The sequence below is a fragment of the Nycticebus coucang genome, chromosome 2, assembly GCF_027406575.1.
Source record: "Nycticebus coucang isolate mNycCou1 chromosome 2, mNycCou1.pri, whole genome shotgun sequence".
Classification (NCBI taxonomy): domain Eukaryota; kingdom Metazoa; phylum Chordata; class Mammalia; order Primates; family Lorisidae; genus Nycticebus; species Nycticebus coucang.
Genome location: NC_069781.1, coordinates 12,480,782 through 12,504,180, shown reverse-complemented (window position 1 = coordinate 12,504,180; position 23,399 = coordinate 12,480,782). Strand labels below are relative to the sequence as shown.

At 43.3% G+C, this 23,399-nt stretch overlaps 1 protein-coding gene and 1 long non-coding RNA gene across 8 annotated transcripts in view; one reads left to right on the top strand and one right to left on the bottom strand.

Moving 5' to 3' along the window:
* NR6A1 (nuclear receptor subfamily 6 group A member 1) overlaps positions 1–16,884 on the bottom strand; it is a 275,618-nt gene extending 258,734 nt beyond the window's left edge. For all 5 annotated transcript variants that reach the window (XM_053562713.1, XM_053562725.1, XM_053562734.1 and 2 more), the window contains exon 1: positions 16,352–16,884. In XM_053562713.1, the coding sequence (XP_053418688.1) occupies positions 16,352–16,451 (100 nt within the window). In that variant the 5' untranslated portion in view covers positions 16,452–16,884. The remainder of the gene's footprint in view (positions 1–16,351) is intronic.
* LOC128565952 (uncharacterized) lies at positions 15,295–18,656 on the top strand. Of its 3 annotated transcripts, none has more exons than XR_008374357.1 (3): positions 15,295–15,359; positions 16,880–17,094; positions 17,372–18,656. It is a non-coding gene; the product is annotated as an uncharacterized LOC128565952 (long non-coding RNA). The 3 variants fall into 3 exon arrangements; XR_008374358.1 differs by having other exon boundaries at positions 17,243–18,656; XR_008374359.1 differs by lacking the exon at positions 15,295–15,359 and adding an exon at positions 15,429–15,469 and having other exon boundaries at positions 17,243–18,656.
* Positions 18,657–23,399: the final 4,743 nt, after the last annotated feature.

Below are 23,399 nucleotides of genomic sequence, written 5' to 3'. Positions count from 1 at the left end.
AATAAATGTGATCACGTTTTCCTCAAAGATGGAAAAACCTCAATTTGTTTTGATGGTATTAGGACAAATAATTAAAAAAAAAAAAAAAAAGCCAAGATAAAAGAAAGCACGAGATGATGTGGGAAGCACTGTTTTAACTGTGGAAAAAAAAAAAAAACTGGCCAGCAACAAAAAATAATGAATGGTCATACAGCTATCAAAAGTTTTAAATAAATTCATGTTGGATGAGTAAAGTTTACAACAGGAGGAAAAATGCTTAAAATTAAACAAAAAGTGGTAAACATAATAGTATATCCTGTATGATCACAAAAACAAGCAAAAAACTAGGTTTTGAAGTTAACAATGTTAATGAAAGTTGTTTAAAGTAGGATTCCAGTTCATTTTTTCATTTTCCATATTCTCTACAGTGATGAAGTATTTTCAATTTTAAAAAACTATTTTTCATTTTAAAAACATTGGATTCATAAGCAACTAAAAAAAACACCTAAGAACATAAAAACCACAGGCAATTCAAGCACAGACACTCAGAAATCACAACCATTCAAAACCTAAATACAAGATGGGGCTAAATCCCTCCAGCTTTATTTATATGCAAGCACTTCCAACAGTGCTTCCCAGGATAGGACCCCTTAGACAATGCTGTAACATTGCTTTCCAGACAAGGCATCTGAAACACTGCTATTCTCCAGCCTTGAATCCAACGCATCTATGATCCTGAAACTAGCTTTAGAGAACAACTCTGCAGTATTTTACACACTTCAAATAGCCCACAAATGTGCAATAATTTTTTTTATTAATGAGCACACTGTATGAAAAGCAAACTTTTAAAAAAATATTTTGAAAAGGCTCACAGCAGACAGGAAATTTTATTTTCAAATGTTCAATGAACTTCATCACAGTAGTACTGAAAGCACTACTTTCAGTAACTCCTTGGAATCAGTCAGTTCTGAATCCCAGCCAGCCCATTAACTTTCAGATATCTGTCAACAAGCAAAGAAATATATATATATATTTATTTATTGTGTGTGTGTGAAAGCAATTGTATTTTCCCACATTAGGTGATTGATTAAGTTCTCCCCCCTCTAAAAGGTTGATTGGTTTCCTGGTGCCAGGAAAATGATTGATGAATATTTCACCCTTAGCTCTCCTGCTATACTGCCCACTTCACCCCTCCCCCATGCATTGCTGCCCCTTTCCTGCTGAGTTCCCTTTTTACAGACTAGCAGCATTTAAGGAGTTTTCCCTTCTGTTTTGCAATTTTCCTTAATGAATCTACCTTTTCAAATACAGGGCATTTAATCTTAAGAATATAGATCTCTTTTTTTACAATGCTGAATTAAGTTTTGCAGATAAAAAAAAATCTCTTTACAAGGAATGAGAAAAAAATTCTAAAATTAACTATCAGTCTGACTCAGTGAATGAAACTACTCACAAAAGAAAAAGTGTGGCATGGAGGGATTATAAACGGAAAGAAAAGCAAAAAAACAAATGAAATGAAATGCTCTATAACATTTCTAATTTCCATTATAAATTATCGTGTCACCAGAACTTTAATTATAAATATTTCTTTTTTTTTTTTTTTTTCTTTTTTTGTAGAGACAGAGTCTCACTTTACCGCCCTCGGGTAGAGTGCCGTGGCGTCACACAGCTCACAGCAACCTCTAACTCTAGGGCTTCCGCGATTCTCTTGCCTCAGCCTCCCGAGCAGCTGGGACTACAGGCGCCAGCCACAACGCCCGACTATTTTTTTGTTGCAGTTTGGCCGGGGCTGGGTTCAAACCCGCCACCCTCAGCACATGGGGTTGGCGCCCTACTCACTGAGCCACAGGCGCCGCCCCCTAATTATAAATATTTCTATAAATTGGACTCCGAAAATGGAGTTTATGTGTAAATTATGTGATCCTGAAAACTTTAAAGCAGTCAGGAGTTGTAAAAGCAAAACAGGGCAACAGTTTGGTTAGGGTAAATGTATCGGAAGGATGACTGAACGGTATCTAAAATCAAAATCATCCCCAGAGAATCTGGGCTGTTAGTACCACGCTGTTTCCTTTAGGCAGGGCTTTCCTAAATTGCAACTTCCTGTTTTGCTCTATTCATTCCATCATAAAGCTAGAAAGTTCCTTCAGGGATTATATAATTTAGCTCCTTCATTTTACAGGTGGGCCCATGGAGACGTGCCTTTGAAACAGAACTAGAATCAGAACCTAGGCAAAATCTACTTCTTGGACTTCACGCCTCCTCAAACAACGTGTTTGGTCTCCCCTCTGATGTCTTTTTCCTGCTCAAACTAAGTTGCTACTAAAATCTACTAACCCACACTGCCTACCTTCTTTTACATCTTTCTCACTGTCTTTGCTAGGAAAACACTTTCCACATTTTACAGCCTTTGGACAACTAACTCCTACATTTTTATTTTCAAAGGGATATATTAACCTTCTTGGATTGGTTCCTCCCTCTTACACATAGCCAGCTTTGTATGGCAGAAATACAAAAAGGTACAAGGGACAAAGGCCACCTTTTCCTAAGCTGCATTCCTAAATGCAGTCAAGCAAACAGCCACTAGTTTACTAGCCATCTCATCTTAATCTGGTATATCTAGTCACTTTAAATAAAAAGAATCCCATTTCCAAAAGAAACTACATTCTAATTCCAGGAGGGCCCATCATACCTTGGATTTATCTTTAACACACTGTGTGACTTAGATACCATCCCCAACTTTTTCAAGTAGCTAAAAAACATATTCTCTTCACGTATATTTTACAGATTTTCTTGACTAGCAACAAAGGACTCTGATATGAACAAAAGACTCAAATTTCTTTTTTTTTTTTTTTTGTAGAGACAGAGTCTCACTGTACCGCCCTCAGGTAGAGTGCCATGGCGTCACACAGCTCACAGCAACCTCTTAACTCTTGGGCTTACGCGATTCTCTTGCCTCAGCCTCCCGAGCAGCTGGGACTACAGGCGCCCGCCACAACGCCCGGCTATTTTTTGGTTGCAGTCTGGCCGGGGCTGGGTTTGAACCCGCCACCCTCGGCATATGGGGCTGGCGCCCTACTCACTGAGCCACAGGCGCCGCCCAAGACTCAAATTTCTGATCTGGCTCTTCTTCCATTCAACATTCATAAAACATCAGCCAGCATAGATGGCTCCTGCCTCTAATCTTAGCACTTTGGGAGGTGAGGTGGGAGGATTGTTTGAGGCCAGGGGTTCCAGACTAGCCTGAACAAAAGCAAGACACCATCTCTACAAAAAAATAAAAATTAAAAAATTACCCAAGCATGGTTACATAAGCCTGTACTACATAGAATTCTGAGGCAGGAGGATCACTTGAGCTCAGGAGTTTGAGATTGCAGTGAGCTATGATGAAATTATAGCACTCTACAGGGGACAGAGAGCAAGACTTAAAAAAAAATTCATGAAACATCAATCCTCAGTCGTTAGGATACAAATATAAGACATGGTATCATTGCCTTGGGCAGCTCAAAACCCCTTCATTCCTTGGCACCACTTAGGCTTATCAAGGATTGTCCTTGACTTGGCTAAACTATTTTCTAGTTAATCTCTTATTAGAACCACCATGAGAGAAAAAAAAAAAATCACCCCCAACTCTAAGACGAGATCTTTCCAGCTCTCTAATCAATGAGTTGAATTCTGGACCCGACATCTAAAATGGCTTGGATTCTCAGATATTTGCTTTGAGGCAGATACTATACTTGATACTTTACAGACCTGATCTCTAATCCTAATAACCCTACAGGAAACCAGAAATTTTAGAGTAACAGAGGTGGAGCATTAAATTTATTAATGTTGTTACTATGAAATCTGGAGACTTAACTCTGTGAATCTCAGTTTTCATATCTGTAAAATGGGCATGATAATAGAACATCTACCTACCTCATAGGATTACAGGACAAATTAATATATGTAAGGTACTTAGAATATTATATAATAAGCATATATAAATGTTAACTGTCATTATTAAACAAGAATACTAAAGTTCAAAGAAGTCAAGTGACAAAGTCACATAGCTGTGATCTTTGTTCTGCCAAACTCCAGAGTCCCTGCTCCTTTCCTCTCACACCATCTAACCATCTAACCAAAATCCTTCCTCCCTGGATGGAATGGGACTATTACTGTCACTTTCAAAAAAAAAACAAAGCCCTCTAAATAGATGCCAGTGGGTGTCCGTCCCCCCCACCCCCCCATGGTTTATTATCAGGCAAAAAAACATCTTAGGGGAGAGACTCCAAGACTGGAGACAAAGTCTCCTGACAGGGTAGATTTCAAGAGTACAGCAGCACAGAAGAGTAAAAAACCTAAATCTGTTTCAACTGTCAGGCTTAGCAATTAAAGCAATTTAACTCAATTGAATAATGCATTTGAAAATTTCATCTGAATCTTGAAATAAAATGCAAGCATTAAAATGAAGTGAGGCTTGTACGTTTTTATAACTTCTGCAATCCCCACAGAATACAAAAATTTTAAAGTACACTGCAGGAAACTCCAAGCACAGCAAAATAATTACAGTGCTCTTAGGAAGGAAGTCCAAATATTTCACTGATCTTTCATCACCTACCAAAGATTCACTTTCAGTTCTGATGAGCAACTCTCTATTGTTATGTGACACTTCTTCAGTTAAGTCCACTACAGAATGAGTTCAATCTAGCAACTACCTTAAGGAGTAAATCTCTAACAGTAATAACTTACATTAAAATGCTACTCACTCACACTAGGAAAGGTCATTCTTAGAAAGAGGAGATGCTTCTACTACACGCATTTTATTACTACCTCAGTTCAAAAGCAAACCAGGTTAAAAGCAAACCAATCTACAAATGACTGGCAAAATCACAAATCTAAGACAACTCAGAGAAAGTCAAACATGTTTAAGAAAAGTGAACAAGGAAACTCTTCTTGATGGGAGTTTTAAAAAGATAAGTTTTTTTTTTTTTTTTTTTTTAAAGAAACAGACTTTCAGGGCAGCACCTGTGGCTCAAAGGGGTTGGGCGCTGGTCCGATATGGCGGGTTCAAGCCCAGCCCCAGCCAAAAACCACAAAAAAAAGAGAAAGAAACAGACTTTCCCTCTTATAGACAGACTACAACGCAATGGTCTGATCATACCTCACTACAACCTCAAAATCCTGGGCTTAAGCAATCCTCCCACCTCAGCCCCCTCAGTACCTGGAACTACATGCATGTACCACCACACCTTGCCAAATTTTTTTTGTATGTTTTATATAGACAGAGTCTCACTATGTTACCCAGGCTGGTCTCAGATTCTTGGTCTCAAGCAGTCCTCCTGCCTTGGTCTCCCAAAGCACTGGAATTATAGGCGTGGGACACCATGCCCAGCCTTCATTATATGTTAATTTAAATAAAATAACACCCTTTTTATGAAAAATAACTACACATTCCAATAAAATGTACAAATTAGGTGAATGGTACTGTTTTACAATTTTGCTAACATCTTCTTAATCCTAACAGCTCAATCTCCTGTCCGCTTCTCTATTCAGTGTGTTTGGAGGATTCTTTTGCTTAAAGTATACGCAGAAAATCTGGCCTTACACAGATTTTTTTTTTTTTTATACAGAGTCTCACTTTGTCACCCTGAGTACAGTGTCATGGTGTTATAGCTCACAGCAACCTCAGACTCTTGGGCTCAGGCGATTCTCTTGCCTCAGCCTCCCAAGTAGCTGGGACTACAAGGCACCTGCCACAACACCCGGCTATTTTTAAAGATGAGGTCTAACCCTGCCTCAAGCTAGTATTGAATCTGTGAGCTCAGGCAATCCACCAGCCTCAGCCTCCCACTCCTATAGATTTTTAATTGGAAAAGGAAAATATATTTGCTTTTGAAAATAATTGTAGATATTTTTCTTTGCTACAACACCAAAACTCAGTGATGGTTTCTTAGCAGTTCAGTGTGGAATCTAAAACCTTATCAACAAACTATGTGTACTATTACTTTAAAATCCACTGGCTGATCTGGCATTTTGAAAAGATCTTTTACCCATGCATGATACTATAATATCACACAAGGATCATTTGGGAAATCCTGCATCACTAAGATATGCAGATCTTCAAGATGTTAACACATTATACAATACCAAAAAATCGTATTTAATATTATCACCCATCTCATCAGAAAGAGTAATATTAGGAAACTATCAGGCTATAGAGGAAGGTACAAATTTTCCAATTACAATTGTTGCTTGAAAGCTCAAATTTTATTCATTGGCAACAAATCCTGTCAGTTTTCCCTTGTGTGACAGGCTCACCGTTCATTTTCAAGAAAAATGGTCTGCCAGATACCCAATGCTGAATAAAGCATAGTTTAATTGTTTTTTGTTGTTGTTGTTTGTGTTTGTTCTTGAGACAGAGCCTCAAGCTGTCACCCTGGGTAGGTGCCCTGGCGTCACAGCTCATAGCAACCTCCAACTCCTGGGCTTAAGCAATTTTCTTGCCTCAGCCTCCCAAGTAGCTGGGACTACAGACACCCGCCACAACATCCAGCTATTTTTCAGTTGTAGTTGTCGTTGTTTGGCAGGCATGGGCTGGATTCGAACCTGCCAGCTCTGGTGTATGTGGCTGGCGCCTTAGCCACTTGAGCTACAGGCGCCAAGCCAGCATAGTTTGTTATTTCAAGTAAAAATGGTGTTCCATGAAAAACAGTGGCTAGTTCAGCTCACAACATAATTACACAGTACTTTTCTTAAAAACAACATATTTCAGTATGCACTAGAAATGCTTTGTGTATACCTATTACATCTTCACAAAGAATATCAAAAACACAGGTACGCGATGGTGATGGTCAAGATTTAATAAAACTAATCATTTTTACTGCTTTATCAAGAACATCTTATGTGAAAAGGGCTTTTTTAAAAAACACAAGTACAGGGGCGGCGCCTGTGACTCAAAGGGGTAGGGCGCCGGCCCTGTATGCCCGAGGTGGTGGGTTCAAACCCAGCCCCGGCCAAAAACTGAAAAAAACAAACAAACAAAAAAAAAAAACACAGGTACATGGAAGTCAAGAATACAATTGAGGGCGGCGCCTGTGGCTCAGTGAGTAGGGCACCGGCCCCATATGCCGAGGGTGGCGGGTTCAGGCCCAGCCCCGGCCAAACTGCAACAACAAAATAGCCGGGCGTTGTGGCTGGTGCCTGTAGTCCCAGCTGCTCGGGAGGCTGAGGCAGGAGAATTGCGTAAGCCCAAGAGCTGGAGGTTGCTGTGAGCCGTGTGACGCCATGGCACTCTACCCGAGGGCGGTACAGTGAGACTCTGTCTCTACAAAAAAAAAAAAAAAAAAAGAATACAATTGAGGGCTCGGTGCCTGTAGCTCAGCGGCTAAGGCACCAGCCACATACACCAGAGCTGGTGGGTTCGAACCCAGCCCAGGACCTGCCAAACAACAATGACAACTACAACTAAAAAAAAAAAAAAAAAAAAAAATAGCCAGGTGTTGTGGCAAGCATTTGTAGTCCCAGCTACTTGGTAGGCTGAGGCAAGAGAATCGCTTAAGCTCAAGAGTTGGACATTGCTGTGAGCTGTGATGCCACAGCACTCTACTGAGGGCAACATAGTGAGACTCTGTCTCAAAAAAAAAAAAGAATACAATTGACTACTAGTACAGTTTTGTACCTGGATTTCTAGAAAGGTACCAATGGTGTTTACTCACTATTAATCTTGCAAAATTAGTGCAATTGTGAACACAGTGAAAAAGACAAATATCATTTTATTACTATAATGAAAATAGTTCTGACCCAGGTGTTTGTAGACTACACTTTGAAAACCACTGGTTTAGGTACAACATTAAATAAATTTAAGGGCTCAATAAGTGCAAAGAGATCACATCTAAAACAAACAATCCAGTAACGATCAACAAATGATAAGTAATAAAAAATACAATCCAACTGAGTACTACCTTCACTATTTAAAAAGGCAAGAGATGAAGGCTGGGCAAGGTGGCTCACACATATAATCCTAGCACTCTGGGAGGCCAAGGATTGCTTGAGTTCAGGAGTTCGAGACCAGTCTGAGCAAGAGTGAGACCCCCCCCCCACACACACACACCCTAAAATAGCCCCTGTTGTGGCAGACGCCTATAGTCCCAGCTACCAGGGAGGCTGAGGCAAGAGAATCACTTGAGTCCAAGAGCTTGAGATTGCTGTGATGTCAGGGTGACAAAGTGAGACTATCTCAAAAAAAAAAAAAAAAAAAGGCAAAAGATGAGGAAGCAGGATAGAAGTATATAAGGCTACACAGAAGTATCCTATTCTCTAACTTTTTTCTTTTGTGTCAGAAAAACAAAGTTACATAAACCGAAGTTAAGTGTAATAAAAGGGCATTACATTTGATCCAGCAGAACACAGAAATAAAAATATTTAAGACCCAATTTTTGATACAGTTTCCAGATTGAAATAAGCATTTTAATTAAATAAAATTAGTTTTTAAAATAAAACTAGATATGGTTAAACTAGTTCCCTTCACTGAATCAATCTATCCTTCCTTTTAGCATAGATTCCTTAATGAAATGTTTTGAGTCCTCCAGAATTATACCTAAAGGAAACAACACAGGTAAAATGTAAGAAATTTAATTAATCAATTATCTCTTTTTTCAATCACTATTTTAGAGAAAAAATATATAGAAATTCTGGCACTACAATGACGGACTGGAAGAGCAAGTAGAATCCAGTCATAGACCTCTGAAATGCTTTTACAGGTACATCTGATAAAAATTAAAAGCTGTGTTGGGTGGTGCCAGTGGCTCAAAGGAGTAGGGCGCCAGCCCCATATACCAGAGGTGGCGGGTTCAAACCTGGCCCTGGACACACACAAAAAAAAAAATTAAAAGCTGTGGGTGGTGCCTGTGGCTCAAAGGGGTAGGGTGCCAGTCCCATATGCTGGAGGTGTCAGGTTCAAACCCAGCCCTGGCCAAATAAATAAATAAATAACAAAAAAATAAATAAATAAAAGCTGAGAAGACTTATTTATCTACTTACATAAGGAATTTAGCTGTACATTTCTCTCTCAAAATGATTATTTTTAATGAATTATAAATTGTTTCCAACACAACAGTGGTTCAAGGGAATATCTAGCTTAGATGCATTCATTGCTAATAACACCATTACAGCTCTAAGGTACTATAGCTTATTACTCTAACAGTTCCTCAATCACTATTACCAAATTCTTTTTATCAGTTCTCACTTAGCCAAGGAGAGCAAAGTAACTATTCCGGTTCAAACCACCCACAGTCTATCTTCAAATCAAATGCTCGCACTTGTTTCCCTGAATACACTGCATGTTGCTGGCTAGGGTACTGGTTTTAGAAACATTACACCTGCTAGCTGACTTAACACAGCCCACAAAACTGACACCAACTTAAAGGCAAGAATCAATCCAGAAACAGAAAAATATACTACTACTGCCATCTGTGGTTTGTGCTCGAATAGCTTCTCTGGTGTAAACATACTGAAGGGCAAAAACTAGAGTTTGTGATTAGTATCTAAAGACTTCATCATTTGAAGATTCTTTTTAAAGTTAATTCTTAAATTGTAGAGTTTGTTTAGTAGAAGATAGAAGAATTTGAGATTCTGTATTTGAGCTTATTATTTAACACAAACTACCTTTAATGGAAGTTTTTCCGTTACACAACAGCTTTCTCGGCCCCCCCCCCAAAAAAAAAACGCTCTTAAAGAAATTCAAAACACTTAACTGCCTCCTATTAATTATAATTGAATCATTTCTCTTTTGAAACAGTGATTATCCATATTATAAGAGCACCCAATATTTCTAAAGCAAAAAAAAAAATGTGTATATAATATAGAAGACACAGGAATTTTCTACTTAGACATAAAAGTTTGACCAGTTTGGTTCCGTCAAGATAAGAATTTTACAGTTCAATTATTCCTAAAATTTTTTTAAGAACAAAATTGCAAAATGCAAAAGCACTACTTCAAAGTAGGCTATTTTCACAACTTATTTTCTTTCAGTTTGCTTTCTCAAATGACATCCACTGTAGCTTGGGGATCAAAAGATTCAGTGCAGCTGGGGGTGGAGAAAAAAGCAATTCAGCTCCCCAGCAGCCAGCTGAGGAAATCCTGGTCTGCTCCCAAACTAAATCACTGTTAATTAGAATTACCAGGTTACGCTAGTAAAGTCTTACTTAAATAACCGTAACCCATGAAAAAAATCAGTTTTCTTAAGAAGCTGTTCTACAAAGGCCACTGTTTAACAGCAGATAATAAAGAAAAATAAAATACAGAAAATGTTTTATTCTTTCAAATAAAGTTCTCCCATTTTCTCCTGTAGTTATCTCTAAACCACACTGAAAATCAGGTTAGACATCTCACAGTTATTTTCTAATTTTCCATTACCTACGTTCTAACACCCTTATCTTTTCCTTAAAGATAAACCATGTTAAAAAAAAATAATAATGTGCAGAAGGCTGGGCTTGATTCTAGAAATTCTACATATCAAAGTTACATTCAGACATGTTTTTTCTAAATTTAAGATTAAGCTCAGGCAAAACCCAAACCCTAGCTCTTAAAAGCTCAATACCAAACCCCCTTCTTTTGACTTTTAATAATTCTAGTATTTCTCAACACTGGTTATCAATCAAAAGCATCCATAAACTCTTAAGAGATTACCTGAGTCAGGAAAAACTTTTTTAAAAGCTGACTTTTTAAGACTACAGAAGTATGTACACATTTTACTTCACAATTTATTGGTTTTGGAAATACTTTCCAAGTATTACAAAGAGCTGGGTATTACAGATCACTACTTCTATGGGCATATTAGATAGTTACTCTGTTTGAAGGACACTTTTTTTTCTTTGCTGAAATGCAAGTTTATCTGTTGATTCAGAACTTTGATCTTTCTGACTATGAACCCTTTACACTATACAATGACTAGAATCAAGTTTACACTGGATTTTAAGGCATTTTAATTGTCCTACTTAAAAAATTAGTTTTAACCAATAATGTAAAACTTACTCTAAAAGGCATTTTCCCAAACAAATTTAATTTTCAACTTGATTACATGTATGGAAAAAGCACTGAACAAAGAAGTGTCATGTAATTTGGCTACAAACCAGAAGTAAATATAAGTGAAAATTAGAACAAGGCTCTAAATCTACATGAATTTGCTGACAATGAAGTCTTCTAATGGGGAAGAACGTACCCTGGCTTTACGAAATTCTGAAGCCAGAAGTTGCCTTCTGAACACAATTCATTAATAGGCCAATTTTCTTCAACGCAAACAAATAAATAAATATTCAGTTATAAAAACAAAGTAATGGTATCATACTATAGAATGAAATTAACACAGTTGGCTCCAGGCCCCCCAAACCTGGACGCATCATTAGCAATTTAAAGCTAACTTTCGGGCGGCACCTGTGGCTCAGTGAGTAGGGCGCCGGCCCCATATGCCGAGGGTGACGGGTTCAAACCCAGCCCCGGCCAAACTGCAACAAAAAAATAGCCGGGCGTTGTGGCGCGCGCCTGTAGTCCCAGCTGCTTGGGAGGCTGAGGCAAGAGAATCGCGTAAGCCCAAGAGTTAGAGGTTGCTGTGAGCCGTGTGACGCCACAGCACTCTACCGGAGGGCGGTACAGAGAGACTCTGTCTCTACAAAAAAATAAAAATAAAAAAATAAAGCTAACTTTCACAACAAGCACTTGAAGTGATATAAGAAACTTCCTTTACCAATATTAAAGTTAGTAGTTGACATTTCTACCTACCATCCTACACGATTCTAAAATTTGGTTTTTATTTCTTTTTTTTTTTTTTTTTTTGCAGTTTTTGGCTGGGGCTGGGTTTGAACCCACCACCTCCAGCATATGGGGCCAGAGCCCTACTCCACTGAGCCACAGGCGCCGCCCTAAAATTTGGTTTTTAATCTGAAGTATTTTCTACCTTTGCTCCACAACTCCAAGGAAAAGGAGAGGATAAGAAACCAAGAAATTATTAATATATAGATATGCATGATTTACACAAATTCACCAGCAGGTTTTTGTTGTTGTTGTTTGTTTTTGAGACAGTCTCACTGTTACCCTCGGTAGAGTGCCATGGCATCATAGCTCACAGCAACCTCAAACTCTTGGGCTCAAGCCATCTGAGATCCTCTTGCCTCAGCCTCCTTAGTACCTGGGACTACAGGCGCCTGCCAAACATCCAGTGATTTTTATAGACCGGATCTCACTGTAGCTCATGCTGGTCTTCACCTTGTGAGCTCTGACAATCCACTCACCTCAGCCTCCCAGAGGGCTAGCTAGTATTACGGGCGTGAGCCACTGTGCCCGGCCTCAGTTATTCTTTTCATTAGCTCCTCATCTAACTCCCTGTCATGTGCTAATGTGTACATACAACCACACCTTTTCTGCTATAGATTTCAGAATGAATTACGTATTAGGAAGCACGTCATGATCATATTTTGATTATATGAATCAGAAATGCTCAAAGAATGGTGGATTGTACATCAGAGATTGGAAATGGAATCATATCCTACCTCAGCTTCACAAAACCACCAGTGAATTTGTTCACCGTCATCTTTCAGTATTCTTTGGAGGTCAGAGAGCCTACTAAAAAAAAAAAAAAAACCCTGTATACTCTATGTACTAAGGAACAACAGAACCACACCACACATTCATTTTTAATGGAAGTAGAAAATTCTAAGGTGACTCAGAATTAATTTTTGAAATCGTAAAACTAAAAAGTTAAATTGTTGGGCGGCGCCTGTGGCCCAAGGAGTAGGGCACCGGTCCCATATGCCGGAGGTGGTGGGTTCAAACCCAGCCCCGGCCAAAAAACCAAAAAAAAAAAAAAAGGAAGAAAAAAAGTTAAATTGTCATGGGAAACATTTGCTTAATTATTTTCAGGGATAAATATTTCAATAGTGTAGTTACAGCAGGACAAAAGGTGTCATGGTATTTACTTCTCCCCATTTTCTCTAAAGTGTGATTAAACATGCTTTTAATTACTTACAATGGTTTATAACCTTTTGCTTTAAGTATTTAAAAGTCTACTGCTCCCTCGTTCTCTTAAAATAAAATGAACATATGCAATATTCAGCATACGTTTCCTCCAATCATTCATCTTTCTTTGAAATCCCAGAAAGGAGCAGTCCTCAATTACAACTAAATGAGTTCATGTTTGTTATGAAAAACTACAGCAACAACTGAAAATAACAGTCAGCACCAGAAATTCCTGGAAGTGTGCTGGTGCATCAAAAGGCTGGCAACTCTATTCCGATAGAATAATAAAAACCATTGAAAGGACTGTAAATTCAGCACCAATGGTATTTCTAACAAGAAAACATTTTTAAAATTCCACCTCTAGTTTATTTCTTCATGACACAGACCAAAAGACTGCCTATCTAGATAGCTATCTCTTGCAAATATTTCATACAAAATGGAAATAGGATAAGAAGGATAAGAAGTCAAGCGGATTCATTTTTTCTGCTTAGCACTTAAAGAGTTTTTCTTTTGAAAAAATAGTAATTAGGAAGAAAAAAAGAAAAATGTGCTTACTATTCCAAAGGCAAAGTTAAAAATAATTGTTTTTGGCAATTCTTTTGTGAGCATGTTAAGTTCATAAGTGCTAATGAACATAATTGTAAAGAGGTATCTACAATGCTACTTTTACATAGAAAACAAAATATCCCACAAGGTCAGTGATTCATGTATTTTCTTTTACACCCATTAAACTGCCAAAAGTTCATTATTTTCAGCAAAAGAAAATATTTGTTAAAAAAACTCTGTAGCACTAACTTGGACTGATGTAAAATATTAAAGCCATCTTAGCCTAAATGCATTGCTCAATAATATTCTTTTTCTTTTTTTTTTTTTTTTTGTAGAGACACAGTCTCACTCAATTGCCCTTGGTAGAATGCTGCGCCATCACAGCTCACAGCAACCTCCAGCTCCTGGGCCCAGGCGATTCTCTTGCCCCAGCCTATCCAGCAACGGGGACCACAGGAGCCCGCCACAACCCCCGGCCATTTTTTGTTGCAGTTTGACTGGGGCGGGCCTGGGCCGAACCCACCACCCTCTCACTGAGCCACAGGTGCTGCCCTCAATAATATTCTTTTAAATGGTTCTGCCCAACTGAGGAAATGAGATTATGAATGGGAAATCTGGAGTTAAAATTGAGTTCTCTCAAATGTACTAATGAATAATTAATAACAAATGCAGTTCTCAGGCTTCCCTTACAATAATATTACTCTCAAGTAGAACTGAAAATAATAGCTGCAGTAAAATCTGTCTTCTACAGTATATGCTCAGGTAGGTACAGGAAGTATTCACACATAGGAAGGCTTTAATGGGCTATAAGATCTGTGGCCTGGGTAAAAAAAATAATCAGCAAGGCAGATTTTAGATCAGGATTTACAACACTCACAAATTAACACCAAACCAAATCCCCACACACAAACTAGCTTTAAAAGTCAAAAGCATTTTAAAAAATCCTTTGTTCCTATGATACTGTTTCTTTCTACCCTAACTGGATTCCAGCTTCCTCCTTTGTCACACGGAATTTTATTGATCTCAAACATATTCACATTCAGAAATTAGTCTCCAACGACACCCCACGGGATGGCTAGCCACCTAAACACCACACACCATACACCAACACATCATTATTTGATCAGCAACATCAAGTGAAGTTAACCAAGCTCTCCTCTAGATTTTTCCTTTAACTAGTAAAAAAAAAAAAAACAGATCTACTGAATTAACAGAATGTTTGACGAGTTAATAAACGGACCAAGGTGCAGATTAAATCCAAAGATCTCTTCCCTCTCTTCCTAGCTATTCACTCGTTTAAGAATTAAGCGCCTAAGTAACCTATTTTCAGGTTACTTTCCTCACACCTGCCAGGTCACTGTCCTGACTGAGAAACTTCTAGCTGAAGCAATTAATTTTTAGTGCCTCCTAACTGTCCTGGGTGTTTGCATTCAATCTGAAATCTGTTACTTGTTAGACACTGTTCGGTCCTAGATCTTTCAGAGAATTGCGAGTTTATGGCGCAGAGAGGGGAGGAGGCACGGATCTCCGAGAGCCTGCCCTTTATTCGGAAATGAGGAGATGTGAAAGGTGGAAGGCAGGGCAAATAAATAAATAAATCGGGTTTGCTGCCCGAGCGTTTGCCGGCCGGTACGAGCACCCTTTGTAATGCAGGCCTCCCGGGGCTATCGCCTGCGCTAATTGCTCCAGGACGCTTTCCAAGTTCAAAAGTTCACCTTTTACGACCTCACAAAAGCTCCTTACACGTTACCAATAAAAACATTCCGCAGAAAACACCGAGGGGGAAAATATCAAACAGATACAAATAAAACACCCTGCAGGGGAGGGAGCGAGGGGGAGGAGGGCAGGTAAGCCCGGGGGACCTGAGGACCTGGCAGGGACGAGGGGGCAGGGGAACCACGGTAGGAAGGGCCAGGTGAGGAATTCTCGGCGCCCGCGGTCCCGGATCCGGAAGGCGGTAAGGAGAGAGGAGAACCGAGGCTGGGCCGGTGCAGACCGGGAACGGCTGGAAGAGGCAGGCTCTTGAGTCCCAGGTCGGGCTAGAGACCCGAATCCCCAGAAAGTCATCGCCTAACAGAGAGCGGGCTCAACAGGAGCAGTGAGGCAGGGCGACGCAGGGGAAGGAGCAGCCATTAAAACGTCCGAAAAAGGAAATGATGAGGGAATAGCCATCGAACGGGGGTCCAGCAGGGGTCAGAGGCTGGAAGTATTAAGGGGCGCAGCACTAAGGGGAGCAGCGCGGGGATGCAGAGAAGACGCCCTAGAAGGGTGAGGGGTACAAGGATGGCGTAGAGTCGGGTCGGCAGGGAGCGTCCCCGAAGGGATGAGGGACCCGCATGGGGGACCCCAAGCTCTGCACAGAGGAGACTCCAGGGGGAGGGCACGCCCTCATTGACTGGCTGCGGGGGGGACCTACGCTGAGAGAACCCGGTCGTTGAGGACGGCTCCGCGCTAAGAAGACGAGGCGGGGGGCAGTGGGGTCCGCGCAGAGAACACCAGCGGGAGGAAGGCGGATTGGCGCTGAGGGCCGGGGGTGGGGAGGGGAGGCCTGAGCCGAGGGTACGGGGGGAGGGAGGGCGCAAATGAAACTCGGTGCCGAGGAAACCGGGCAGGGGGAGGGTCCGCGCTGAGGGGAACGGGGAAGGAGGGGGAGGGCCCACACTGAGTGAGGCGAGGGAGGAGAGAGGGTTTGCGCTGAAGAGAACCGGGGCGAAGGTCCACGCTGAAGGGCCGCCGCAGCTTCCCAGAGAGAGAGTTGCCTGTGAAGAAGGGGATATCCCTGGTGGGAGGATAAGAGGCCGGTCCTTGGTGGCCCGAACTCTGCAGGCCCCTCACCCACCGTTGCGCGGCGGCGGAGGGAGCGCAGCGGGAGGCTCCAGGAACCCCGCCGAGCCCCCGCCGCCTCCTCCTCCGCTAGGCGGCCGTTCGTCCCGCTCCATGCGGTAGTGCTTAGGGCCCGCGCTGGGTTCGCTGCTCCGCCATGACCCGCGCCCTCGTCGTCTTGGTCGTTCGCCGGGGGAGGGGGCTGTCAGGGGCCGGCGGGCTCCCGGCCGTGATGCTCTCTGGGCCCCGAGGCGCTGGGCTCCGCGCCCCTCCGCGCCGCGCCCCCTCAGCACTGGCCAGCTCCCTCCCCTGACGTCACGCGCCGCTGCCACGCACGGCCTTACGGGGCACGCTGGGAATTGGAGTCCGCTCGGCGAGGCCGGGCACGCGGGACCCTACCAACTGAAGGGATGGAAGGAAGGATAAGTAAGCCCGAGATGGGAACGTTAAGGCTTTTCCATATCAAAAAACACATAAAGACTTATGATAAATATGTAATAAACTGTTGCTTCAGGACTTTCTCTTTCTTATGATTTATTCTTAGTCAAGGCTTCCTACGGACTCCACGTATACCCTACTCCAATAATGAGTCTTCCCAAGGAGGCGGATCGCAGAGGAGCCGGGTGAGCACGTGCAATGAAGCCCAGCCCTGTGGGCAGGGTCCAGGAGAGGCGGAGTTTGGAGGTATTTGCTAGGGCCTTCCTCCGCGGCTGCGGGACAAATTGGACCGGAGATTGAAGGACTTAAGTTTAACTCGAGGTGACTGCGTTCGTATGCAAATGGAATCTATAAAACTCTGCTTTCTTTAAAGACTTGGTAGTCTTTAAAGCCTTTTACCTCCGGGTGGGCGGGAAAGGCTAAAGTTTCTCTTCCTCCTCTTTTATTTTTCCCCTTCCCCATAAAACAGATGGGCAAACCAAGCTCCAGGCCATGGATTCCATTAAAGAAAACCCCAGGCTCTTAACTTCAGGTGTTTTTAAGCTCTCCATCTAAAAATGACTCTTTACCCAGCCTTGTTCGCCTTGCCCCTCCGCAGCTTCAAATGGAGTTGATTCGAACAGGGACGGAATCCAATTGGAAGATTCCAAATGCCCGGTCCTCTGCGTCAGTTTCCCGAAGATTTCCAGAAGCAAAATCCGATACTTAGTAGCTTCTCCCCTTCTCCCGGCTGTCTACCTCCCATGGCCACCAGGTGGCGCGCGGCCACCGGTCACTGGTCCTGCCGGGTGTCTGCCTTCTGCTACCCTCTCAGGGAAGGACTCTTCGCGGCTGCCGCCCAAGGACCTAAGCCTTACCTGGCCTGCTGGACGACAAAGAGCAAGAACACTGGTGCTCTGCCTGCCTCTGTTTCGCTTCATCACTGAAGACTCGTTCGCTTTGCCTTCCTCCCACCCGCCCTGCCAGTCCTGTGGTTCCTCTATGTCATTTTTGCTTAATTTTAAGTCCTCATCCTGTCATTCATACCTCTGTCTGGGCTGACCCCTTCCCTCACCTGCAACGCAGTAGGTTTTACAACACTTACCTGCACTTGCGAGTGGCTGTAACTTACCAACCGGTATTTCATCCTTAATCTGTGTGGGCCACCGTTCTGAGTTATTTACATGTGAATGCTGGGTAATCTAAAGCTCATATCCACCTCTGTAAGGTAACTCCAGTATTGTCCCTATCATATACTGATGAAATCACCCAGAAGTTATGGGGATTCCAACCCCAGTCAATCAGACACCAGAACCTGTACCCTTGGGGTCTTCAAGCTGGAATGCCCCTGACTTCATCCAGCCCACTCCCCAAACTCCTATTCATCATTCATGATCTTGTTCAAATATCTCTTCACCTTCCTTAGTACCTCCCGCTAAGGAACAGCTAGGTTTCCTCTGTGTTCCCACGTGATTCCGTTGAGCTGTCTGTAAGAAATGATTTCTCTGGGATTGCTGCCACACTACCATTGCTGGAGCCACCGAGGCAGGCTGTTCCTCCCAAGAACAGGGAGCAGTGCTTCTGGACTAGAAGAGAGCCCTTAGCTTTTTGGGAAAGTGGAAGACAGAACGTGGATCCTCTGCACCATTTCCCTCAGCCCTGGGTTCTGAAATATGTCAGGACCACATGGCTTTCCTAAGGGCCAGATTTTCCCTCCTTTATCACAGGCCTCTGGCAGTAGTGAGTTCCCCTTCCGTGGAGATTCAGTCACCATCTAAACGGCCCTGCAGAAACCACCTGCAGCGCCGGGGGGTTTCATTTGTGGATGAAAATTCTAAATCAGCCCTCAGTGATGGGCAGAAGAGTTCAAACACTCAGCCCCTGGAAGGAACTTCTCCTTGAACTTCAGACTACACCTCTTTTTTTTTTGCAGTTTTTGGCAGGGCTGGGTTTGAACCCGCCACCTCCCTAATACGGGGCCGGCACCCTGTTATCCCTTCTTTTCAAAGCCTTCTCAAATCCCCTGACAAGTCAAATCCCTGTATTCTCACTTTTATCGTTATAACCCCAACTGCTGAGCACAGGGCCTACACCTAGTAGACACACAACAAACAATTGCTGGGTGAAAGAATTAATAAAAGCAGAGCCTCAATGTCCTAGCTTCTTTTTTTTTTTTTTAGTAGAGACAGAGTCTCACTTTATGGCCCTCGGTAGAGTGCCGTGGCATCACACAGCTCACAGCAACCTCCAACTCCTGGGCTTAAGCGATTCTCTTGCCTCAGCCTCCCAAGTAGCTGGGACTACAGGCGCCCGCCACAACGCCCGGCTATTTTTTGGTTGCAGTTCAGCCGGGGCCGGGTTTAGAACCTGCCACCCTCAGTATATGGGGCTGGCGCCTTACCGACTGAGCCACATGCGCCGCCCAATGTCCTATCTTCTAAAAGGGAGCAGATAATACTGACAGGTACTACCTGGCAGGAATGGCATGAGAAATAAGATTATGCATGTAAAGCAATTAATAAATATAAGGTCTGGCCTAATAAATGGAACATGTTACTAATGTTATTTAAAGAGTGCTCCTAAATCCCAGTCTCTGAAAATGCTTCTGGTAATAGTCAAACATCACAAAACTGAGAAAAAAAAAGGAAGTGACTTTGTACTGAGACCCCCAACTACTACCCTATAAAGGGTCCTATAAGGCATGTACCCACTCTTGAGTCTTATACCTACTATGGATTTTTTCTCTTATTTGTCCACATTTTTTTTATTAAGTCTTTTGTACATAGATCATAAATACATTTATGCAATTTTCAATGTGTTTTATTTTTGTCTACATTTCTTCCAACAATCCTGAGAAGTCAGTACTTCCCCCATAATTTACAAATGAGGAGGAGACTCAGTAAAACAGGTGAAAAAGATCCCACCACCTGTAGGACTCTAAACAGAAGAGCTGGAAAGGAAAGCATCTAAAGATAAGGAGGAATCTCAGGGGGAGTGGCCCTGAAACCAGAGGCAGGCAGGCCGACAGACTGGAACTGACAGGGACACGGCTAAGAACAATGTAGATAGGAGCTTCATGCTGGAGGCTTTCATTCAGAAATGAAGCCAGAACTGCAGGAGGCTTCTGCAGGACCATTTAGATGGTGACTGGATCTCTGGGGAAGGGGAACCTCTATGTTGGAGGAGGCAGGCACTAATCAAATAACCACGCAGACCCCCAATTATACATAAGTGCTACAGCCCAGAACACCCTTAGAAGTTCCAAACACTATGGGAGCATTTGACAGGGATCATTCTAGATGGGGGTGGTGATGGAGGACGCTTTCTGGGATAAGAAGCATGAAAATAAAATGGTAAGGTCTCAGTGCCCATAGCTCAGTAGCTAGGGCACTGGCCACATGCACCCAGGCTGGTGTGTTCGAACCCGGCCCAGGGCCTGCTAAGCAAAAAAAAAAAAAAAGCTGGGCATTGTAGCAGGCTCCTGTAGTCCCAGCTACTAGGGAGGCAGAGCAAGAAAATCGCTTAAGCCCAAGAGTTTGAGGTTGCTATGAGCTATAACGCCATGGCACTCTACTGAGGGCAACATAGTGAGACTCTATCTCAAAAAAAAGAAAAGAAAATGGGAGGGATGAATAGGAATGAGCCAGATTGGGTGGAGAGAGAGTCAGGAAGGGACAGGAGTGCAAAGTCTTAGCACATTTGAAGAACTGAGAATTCTGGGTGCCTAGAGAGGCAGGGGATAAGGGTGAAGAGGCATCCAGCCACAAGAGATTGTAGGGTCATGTGGGGGATGGCCAGCAGGGGGCAGAGTTCCCCCCAGGTGACATAGCAGCCTTGCTCTTCCCTAGTCTACCTGGAGAGTCAGAACCCTAGGCCGAAGAAAGGGCTGGGGAAAGGAACTCCTGCCTGTTCCATTTTATTTTGGTTCCAAGTATCTTTTGTCTACTTTTTGAATAGAGTGGACACATTGCAGGATGCAGAAAACTATTCAAAGAAAATTGTTACTCCAATTCCTTCCAACTGGGTCCCCTGCTTAGACATAACCACCATACTGGTGTATTTAGTGTCCTTTCAGAGACAGTCTATATACATATGAACACATCCAATATTTGTTTTTTACATCAATATAGCCCTAGTTTTGACACCTGCGCAGAGGATCTCTAATTATGAAAGAAGCTTACTAGGGTGGCGCCTATTGCTGATAGAGTAGGGTGCTGGCCCCATATACTGAGGGTGGCGGGTTCAAACCCGACCCCGGCCAAACTGCAACAAAAAGTAGCCAGGTGTATGCGGCAGGTGCCTGTAGTCCCAGCTACTCAGGAGGCTGAGGCTGAGAATCACCTAAGCCCAAGAGCTGAAACTTGCTGTGAGCTGTGACGCCACAGCATTCTACCGAGGGCGACCAAGTGAGATTCTGTCTCTTAAAAAATAATAAATAAATAAAACTAAATATAAAGAAAGACACTTATTTGTACTGAATGCCTTCTGCACACATGACTTTTTAATTTGGCTGAAAGTTATAAAGCACCAAATCTGGCACTAAGTCAGTGGTTCTCAAACATTAAACCTCCTGGAGAGCTTGTTAAAACAGACTGCTCTCTCCATGCACACACCCTCCAGAGTTTCTGATTCAGTAGGTTTGAAGTGGGCCCTAAGAATTTGCATTTCTAACAAGTTTCCAAGTGATGTGGAGCCTACTGGCTCAGGGACCCCACTCTGAGAATCACTGAGGCAGCTGCTCATAGACTAAGTATGTATACCAGTGGCCGTATTTCTTTCCACAAGGGAAAGCATGCCCCACGCAAAGAAACACATACCACCAAGAAAGATGGTTCCATTGAATGATACATTATATGAAGAAAATGAAGGAAGGGGAGATCTTGAGGGGGAAGGGCTTGAGAGGAGGGGCAAGGTAGGCAGCGGGGTGGCAACACTTAAGGCACAAGTAAGTACCCTTTTTGTGCAGTTAAGGTTTACAAGATCAGGTAAACATACGCAAATGGAGCTGTCTTGGGCTCAGGGGAGGGGACATCTGCAGTGACAATGTGGAGAGGAAGAGAAGGAGGTCTAGCCCCCTAGGCTGCTCAGACCAAGGAAGGGACTACAAAAGAGGTTGGCAAGGCGATCCTGGTGCAATTGGAAAGCCAAGAGAGAAGAAGGGGAAGCCTGACCCAGGGCTGTTGATTCAGGTAGGACGAAAGGAGCCACCGTTGATTTGGCTACAGGGAGTTCTGAGGACAGCAACAAAGTGTCTGGGTGGAGTAGTGACCTCAGGAGTGAGGGGACAGGTGGGGAACCTTAGGAGCTGAGGACCTCAGATGGTTCTTTGAATGGTTCTTTGGGTTCTTTTGAAAGTTTTTTTTTTTTTTTATAGAGACAGAGTCTCACTTTATGGCCCTTGGTAGAGTGCCATGGCATCACACAGCTCACAGCAACCTCCAACTCCTGGGCTTAAGCGATTCTCTTGCCTCAGCCTCCCGAGTAGCTGGGACTACAGGCGCCCACCACAACGCCCGGCTATTTTTTGGTTGCAGTTTGGCCGGGGCCGGGTTTGAACCCGCCACCCTCGGCATATGGGGCCGGCGCCCTACCGACTGAGCCACAGGCGCCGCCCCTTTTGAAAGTTTTGCTGCTTAAGGAGCAGATTAATCTGATGTTCCCAGGATTTCGATGGCAGGAGGAAGGTGTTTAGAAGGTAGGAGCACTTGCTGGGTGTAGTGGCTCACGCCTGTAATCCTAGCACTCTGAGAGGTGGAGGTGGATCACCTGAGCTCAGGAGTTCAAGACCAGCCAGAGCAAAGTGAGACAGACCCACTTCTCTACTAAAAATAGAAAAATTAGCTGGGTGTTGGGGCTGGCACCTGTGTACAGTCCTAGCTACTCAGGAGGCTGAAACAAAGGATTGCTTGAGTCAAGAGTTGGGGTTGCTGTGAGCTATGATGACACCATGGCCCTCTACCCAGCGTGACAGAGTGAGCCTCTGTTTCAAGAAGCAGCAGCAGCAGCAGCAAGGAGCATTGGTGCAGTGGCTCATGCCTGTAATCCTAGCACTTTGAGAGTCTGATGCAGGAGGATCTCTTGAGCCCAGGACTTAGAGGATGCCGTGACTGTGATGGTGCCCAGGTGACAGAGCAAGACCCTGTCTCCAAAAAGAAAGAAAGAGAGAGAGAAAAGAAAAGAAAGAAAATAAAAGTAGAAGCTAAGGGAGTTTGGTTAGGCGCTACTGGAGAGATCCTGGAGGGGAGGAGGAGGAATGGAAGACAGATGAGGGAGAGAGGAGAAGGCCAGGAAAACCAAGCAGAGAAGGGGTGTCTTCAGAGAAAGCAAAAGCTCTCTCCCTGGAAGCATCCCGCATTTCAACTTTACAACAACTCCAAACGGAGAGCACTATTTTCCTCATTTTACAGATTAGGAAACTGAGGCTCAAATAGGTGAAGGGAGGGACATGCCCAACGTTCCACATCTCACAAAGCAGTTCTGCGGTAATAGGTAAGGGCAATAAGACCCTATTCTGCGAGCTTGCAGGGGTGCCCTTTCAAAGCGGGGAGGCCCCGCAGAGGGCGGGCGGGGTGCCCCCTCCGTCCTAGCTCCGCCCCCGGAGGCGCCGGAGGGGGCGCGGGGCAGGCGGCTGGGCCAGGCGCGGGGAG